This window comes from Lactuca virosa, chromosome 4, assembly GCF_052849685.1.
Source record: "Lactuca virosa cultivar CGN04683 chromosome 4, Lactuca_virosa_CGN04683_v6, whole genome shotgun sequence".
In the NCBI taxonomy this organism is placed as follows: domain Eukaryota; kingdom Viridiplantae; phylum Streptophyta; class Magnoliopsida; order Asterales; family Asteraceae; genus Lactuca; species Lactuca virosa.
This window is the reverse complement of record NC_136429.1, coordinates 141,088,909-141,096,270: the sequence shown is the minus strand read 5'-3', so window position 1 is coordinate 141,096,270 and position 7,362 is coordinate 141,088,909. Positions and strand designations below refer to the sequence as shown.

The following is a 7,362-nucleotide window of genomic DNA, read 5'->3' as shown; positions in this document are numbered from 1 at the left end:
TCAAAACAACTTAAATCAATATTAAATCGTATTTCCTAACTAAGTTTAAATTATAAGAAAAAAATAAGGCACATTTTTTTCAAAAGCTCTTTTCTGAAAGAACATATAATATAAATTTGTTTAATATCAACACCCACTTTTTAAAACTGCTAACAACACTATCATCGTTATAAATATGTACATGTTGTCTTCAATAAGACTTGAACTTTTAATATTTGGCCAAATAATCCTTTTTCGTCAAGATAGGCTATAAGCCATTTTCAATACTCATTTTTATTATTAATATAAGAAATTACAACACCTAATTATTTATAACAATATATAAAATATCAAAATCTTATTTTAATTGAGCAATGTTGTATAAAAGTTATTATATTTTATGTTATATGAAAAGCTATTAATTTATTATTTTCCTTTTTAGAAAAATAATTTGTATTTATAAATTTTTTCTGAAAAAATATTCATATTACAAACTTTTTAAAAAAAACAAAATTTTGACTGGATGAAATTTGTTAACATTTTTTATAAGCTTACATGGACAAATCTTAGGCATCTAACATGACAAACCTGAAACTTTCAAACACAAGATTTAGGAAGCAATGTCATTAGGTTTGTTTTTTATGACCTAAGTTTGTTATAATTTTTACTTAAAAGCGCAACAAAGCAAACAATCGTCACCAACATCAACACTACTAGATTAAACATAAGCAAAAATATTAGTTTTGACTTCATTTTCAAAAATTCTTTTGGTGCAGGATCTTTAACTCCTTGTGCATGTCATAAATAAAAATCATTTTCTGTAATATGCATTTCTCAATGGAGTCAAGATCGAGTATTGGAACACTAGGCCTCTAAGCTCACAAATTTAATTGATCCTGGATTCCTGGTTATATTTACATTTTTACCTTTTATTTTTATTTATATTTACATAATGAAGCCAAGTTGAGTCGAGATCGCCAACATAATTGAGGTTAGTTATATTTACATGTAAGCTTGTAAAAACATGCTAAACAATTTCAAACCGTCAAAGAATTTACTTTTTTTTTTAAATGTTTTTATTATGAGTGGTTTTTCTAAAACGTCAATAAACCTGAACGACTTTAAAAAAAATAGTTATAGTTTATTAGATAAAGTTAAAAATCTAATGGTTTTTCTGAAAATCTACCTTTTTAATTTTGTTAAATTGCATATGGTTTTTTGAATATTGATCAAATATAAAAAATGTAATAATTTTATAAAAGAGGGAAAGCATTACGATTGGAGTGCCTCTCAATCTGTCTTACTACCAAAATAAAAAGATATAAATCAGAATGTTTTCAGATTAAAAAAGATGATGTACAACCTAAAAACCCACATATGGATTGTTACCTCATGACAAAAGGGTTTTTTCCATATATATCTAAATAACATGTGAAAATAGTAGTAATTAAGTTTATAGGTCTTGTGTACTGATAAATTCACTATTGTGATTGTTGATTTATTGGCGACTTACTCACTTTAACCAATACAAAATATACCAACTCCCACTTATTCAGTGTCTTTGTTTAATATACAAAACATCAATGTGCTTTATAAAAAATACTGAAAGCTAAGGGGTCAAATTTATAATATTTCTCCGTCTCTCCTGAACTTCACTAGATTCGGCACCTATAAAAATCCCATTTCATTCCAGCTTCTGATATAAATCGATATTTATTTAAATCATGGCCAATAACGAAGGAGAAAAACAAGTGGACGAAGGGAAGATCCCTCTTCTCACCCCCTACAAAATGGGTAAATTTGAGCTTTCTCACAGGTGCTTTTCTCTTTTCTCATTTGTCTTTCTTTTTGGGGTGCGTACTTTTTATAATTTATGAACTGGTTTCGTTTATATTGACTTTCCCTTATTGTTTGTGCTATTTATATTACTTTTTTTTTGGGCTGAATCCATTATTTCTTTTGTGTATGTTACAGAGTTGTATTGGCACCTCTAACAAGGCAAAGATCCTATGGGAATGTCCCTCAGCCGCATGCAATCTTATATTATTCACAAAGAACAACAAAAGGAGGCCTTCTTATTTCAGAATCCACCGGAATTTCCGACACTGCCCAAGGGTATATAATAAATAAGACAACGAAAATCATTATTACTTTCTTGACAAGCTTCAAACTTAAAAATTACATGTTTGTCCATGATGTCATCTTTATTACTTATTATTCCCATTGATTTTGCTTTAGAAGATTTTCTTATTTTGTCATTATTGGAGAGTATATTCAAGACATTTGACTACTAGACAGACAATATATGCTCGATTAAAAATTGATTGCTGATGATGGAGGAAATAGTTTTGTTGCTAAACGTGTTTGTTGTTGTTTAAGGTATGCAGAAGCACCAGGTATATGGACAAAGGAACAAGTGGAGGCATGGAAACCAATCGTGGATGCTGTTCATGCAAAAGGCGGAATCTTTTTCTGTCAAATTTGGCATTGTGGAAGGGTTTCAAACACTGGTATACTATTCATCATCTCCCTTTGAAACAGAAACATACTTTAACTGATTAATTTGTTATAGCATACTACTTTTTTTTTTCTCCTGGTTACAACATTGTAAGAGATTGTTTTGAAAATACGAGGTATAAAAAGTACATTTCCCCTATTGGTATAAAGAGAAAAGTAAGTGGCTATTTCGTGCAATTTACCATTCCTGGATATATAGATTTGCAATGGTTACTAAGTTGTCTTTTAAGTCGACATGCTTTTAACCAACCTTTTAAATTCTTCATCTATTGAGCAGATTTACAGCCAAATGGGCAAGCCCCAATATCTTCCACAGACAAAAAACTATTTCCTCAACCACGAAGCAATGGCATTGATGTTGCACAATTTTCATCTCCAAGGAAGCTAACTACAGAGGAGATTCCACTTGTTGTTAATGATTTCAGAGTTGCTGCAAGAAATGCAATTGAAGCTGGTAAGAATTATCGATTCTATGAGATAACACACACAAAAGAAGAAGGAGATTAATGGTTAACTGAAAGAAGTTTAAAACTTATAATAATTTGAAAAAGTGTTGAATATGGATTTAGGGAAAAAAAAACCACGTTGTTCTGCATAAACAAGTGTTGAGACTTGAGATCATATCTTACTTTTATAAAACATATAGGTTTTGATGGAGTTGAGATCTCCGGTGCTCATGGTTACCTAATCGAGCAATTCATGAAAGACCAATTAAACGACCGGACTGACCAATACGGCGGCTCCTTACAAAACCGCTGCCGATTCGCACTTGAAATCGTCGAGGCGATCGTGAACGAGATCGGACCGGACCGAGTCGGGATCCGACTATCCCCATTCGCAGAGTTCATGGACGCTAGGGAATCGAATCCGAAAGCTTTAGGTCTTTACATGGCGGAATCTCTGAATAAATATGGGATTAACTATTGTCATATGGTGGAACCAAGGTGGAAACCGGAAGGAAAAACCATCGAAAGTCAGTATAGTCTTGTCCCGATGAGAAAAGCGTTCAAGGGGACGTTTATTTCGGCCGGCGGGTATGAGATGGAAGACGGGAATACGGCGGTGGCGGAGAATCGGACGGATCTTGTTGCTTATGGTCGTTTGTTTTTGGCGAATCCGGATCTGCCGAAACGGTTTGAGCTCAAGGCTCCGCTTAATAAGTATAACCGGGAGACATTTTATACGTCGGATCCTGTTATTGGGTATACCGATTACCCGTTTCTTGAGACTAAGGTTTAAGCCCGTTCGAGTTTACTGATGGGAAAAGGCACGAAAAATGCAAGATTCTGTAATAAATTTGCTAGATCATCGGTATAAACTAAGAACTTTATGGAGAGAAAAAAATGAGAGATAATATGTTTAAAGTATGTTATTATTTTAGTACTTCAATCTTAATTGTTATGATTGTTGGAAAATTGGTAAATTTGCTGTAGTAATTGCCTTTTTTATGGGGAGTTAAGTTTGATTAATTAAAGTTGGTGGAATTTATTTTATTTTATTTAAATAATAGGACTTTGATGGAAAAGGGAATACTGCAAATAGAACGGGATAAACCGTTGTTAGGTCTTAGTAATTGGTCATTGGGAGATAATGAGTAGTAAAAATTTGTCAATAGAAAATTTTAGTTACAATTGAAAAAATAAGTCGAGAAAAAAAAAACAGAGTGTAGATTGCTCTCATGTTGAGATCCATAAACCATTATATGCCATGTTGCAACTTGCAACCAACTTTGATCGCGAATTGTAATGCAAAAAAGTATATCTAAACAAATTTTCATATCGTAATTGCACATTACATACATATAACAAAGCCAATATCAATCTCAACTCAATAATGAACCACAATAACGTTATATTCAACAACCGCATCACCCAACAAATTAAATTTATACGTTTTCGCAGTCGCTATTCCCCGAGCCATCCTAAAAACACCGGAACCACCAACAATCGGCATCTCACGATACTCATGCAACACTGGGTTTCGTCCCAAAAGGCTAAGAGAGCTGCCATTAAAATCTCCATCACTAAAAGCCAAGTTCATGGTCATAAGAAACCCAATATCTTCCATCGAGGCTGATGCATAGAACCCCTGGGCCCGACCCACAACAGTTGAGTTGGGTTCTGGCCCAGTGGTAAGCATGTCATCGGCCATGACCACACTGCCAAACCCTGTGAGGGTGTTGACTAAGCCAGTGTAGCCTGTCGGCTTAGCCACCCTCATAGCGGTTGGGCTATTGCCACTAACTATGTCATGGAAGTAAAAGTGAAGTTTAGTCACCTTTTCTTGCATGGTGTCTAGACCTTTGAACCAATCTTGTACGGCTATAGGGTCTTGATTGATGCAATGCACAAAAGAGTAAGACAAGAGTACAATTGAGCATAGTGGTACTTGGAAGTGGAATTTCCCCATATTTGTGTTTATGTGTTTATGGGTGTATTTTTTGGTTCTTAAAATGGAAAAGACGATGGTAAAATGTGGGTTGGTTGGACTTGTGTAAAAAGGTAGATATGACATTGAAGTAGTTGGTCAACTACAACACTAATAAGATTCGAAAAGTTGAATGTCCAATTCCAGCATACTAATAACTTTATAATCAATTTGACACAAATTAATAAAAAAAATGTTCTTTTATTATTGATCAGGTATGTAGCGATTTATGATTAACGATTTAAACATTATTTAACGAATAAACTCTACATCTTTACTGCTAAAACAAACACGCACCTAAATATGTAAATAGCTCTTTAAAAAGAGAAAAAAGAAGTCTAACTTAATGACTTATGCGCCATAATTGAAGAAGTTAATTCAATTATCAAATAAAGATCATTATGGGACAAGAGAAGTAATTAGGTATTTAAGTTGCACTATAAAATAATCGATCCTGCAATCAGTCACGAATAAAATGTCCTTAGAAGTCTACCAAACTTCATTACAAAACCAATATCCAAAATTCAAATTAATTTTGTCTTTTTGAACAGCAAATGTAATGTTAAACACATAACTCCAGTGGGAAGCTGGAAAAAGAGTACAACAAACAATACAAGAGAACAAGAGAACAAACAAAAGGAAACAAAGCCAACTACAAGGGTAAAATGGTCAGAAAAACTAAAATAAAAAGAGCTCTACCACAAGCAACCAAGAAAGCAGAAAGCACCAGAACAAACAAACTCGATAAATAGAATGAAATCTTCAAAGCAGAGTCACCAAGACAGCAGCACACCAAAAAATCCAAATAGGGGTAAACAGAATATCTTAAAACACTTACCTAAATGTCAAAGATTGTGACAACTTATCATTTATCAAATTTATCAAATCTAAAACCTAGAATTGATTCATATCTAATGGTTCAAGTCCCAATCAAATCATTAAGCAACTTTATATTTGATGACAAGTAATCCGAAAGTCTATTTTATATTTTATTTTACAGAGTTATTTTAATTTTTTTCATGATTTTCTCAAGTCCAAAACTTGTTTGTCTCATATAGTAAATATATATGGCTTTCTTAATTTCAACTATAAACAAAATATATATCGCCAAAAAGGTTTATTATTAATAGTTCTCTACTTCTTTTCGTTGTTCAAAAAAATATCTACATAGTTACACAACTTTCATGAGATTACAGTCCGATGCCCTCATCTTTCAAGGTATTGTCATTTTTAATCCATCCATAATCCCGAGTCAACTCACATCGTCGATTCCTCCGACACCGAAAAAATCTCCCAGATCTCCAATCCGACACAAACTCCGGTTTATCGTTTTAGCTCGGTCCCCAGCAGTTCATGTACATAACCTGTCGGAGAGAATCATCCGACTGCTTCCTCGTCTCATCTCCGGCGAAGATTACTCCTACGTCGGAAACTAAAACGCTGGAAAATGGACGAAGCTCCGTGTGATCAGCGCCGACGGAGGAACCAAACGCCTTCTTACCTTGCTGGAAGGATTTCATGCCTGACTTCAGTTTGCGGCCTTGATCCGTGTGGCCATTAACGACGGCGACACCGGCGGTCATCCAGACTCGGTTCAAGTAACTCATCTTGAGATAATTTTTGTTTCTAAAACTTCCTATTTGATCTGACTATGTTTGTTGTTGTGCGATTAGTTTGGTGTTGTGGATAAGATTGATGAAGACTTGGGGGTTATTTATAGGTGGAAATAGACCGGTGATTTTTGTAAACCGGAAGAGGAACCCGGTACGGGATAAAGGCGGTTGGAGAAATAACGGGGAGCGTAGAACTCGAGACTTTTGGACGTATATGCTGCAAAATTTCATCTCGTGATTAATCGTGATATTCTGTGTTATTTTGATAAAAAAAAAAATAATAACTTACATTAAATAAATAAATAAATTTTTTTTTTAGATGTACTGATAAATGGGCAATAAGCCTCGTTGCATTTTCTTTTGGATAAAGAAAATAATTTTTTTAAAAAAACATATTTGTAGATTTAATAGGTAATAACATTACTATACATCCAAGTGGTTTTTTAAATTTTTATATTTATTTTTATATTTAAGTAATCTAAGAACAAAAGTGGGGCCCGCCTCATAACCTATATACCACATGTGTATTTTTTCTCGGCCTGCACTTCTCTTTCTTCTATTCTCTCTCTGGCTAGACCAAGCCTTTGTCGTTGCCCATGCCTCCACCGATACTAGCAGCCGACATTTTGTGATTATCTTGAAGAAAGGCAAAGACGGGCTTGACTCGATGGTTTTGTCACAACTCAGTAAAGAGTTGCCACAAAGGCCATTGTTTCCAATGAAACTACTAACCCCCAGTCCCACACTTTTCGAGATGATGGCAATATAATCGCTGAAGCTATAGACCCTCCATACACCTATAATTCCTCAAAATTGTTAGCACGCA

General features: G+C 34.0%; 1 protein-coding gene, 1 long non-coding RNA gene and 1 pseudogene across 2 annotated transcripts; 1 reads left to right on the top strand and 2 right to left on the bottom strand.

The window, feature by feature from the left end:
• The first annotated feature begins 1,674 nt into the window (after window positions 1-1,674).
• Window positions 1,675-3,911, top strand: LOC145107473 (putative 12-oxophytodienoate reductase 11). Its single transcript, XM_079044371.1, has 5 exons — window positions 1,675-1,795; window positions 1,954-2,094; window positions 2,359-2,489; window positions 2,774-2,950; window positions 3,143-3,911. Exons 1-5 carry the CDS (start codon window positions 1,704-1,706, stop codon window positions 3,733-3,735), a joined length of 1,134 nt encoding a protein of 377 aa, XP_078900497.1. The 5' UTR covers window positions 1,675-1,703; the 3' UTR covers window positions 3,736-3,911.
• On the bottom strand, window positions 2,526-3,252 carry LOC145107475 (uncharacterized). Its single transcript, XR_013707876.1, has 2 exons — window positions 3,126-3,252; window positions 2,526-2,926 (listed from the first exon to the last, which is right to left on the bottom strand). It is a non-coding gene; the product is annotated as an uncharacterized LOC145107475 (long non-coding RNA).
• Window positions 3,912-4,254: 343 nt separating the features above from the next.
• Window positions 4,255-4,935, bottom strand: LOC145107474 (dirigent protein 22 pseudogene; annotated as a pseudogene).
• Between the last annotated feature and the right edge of the window lie 2,427 nt (window positions 4,936-7,362).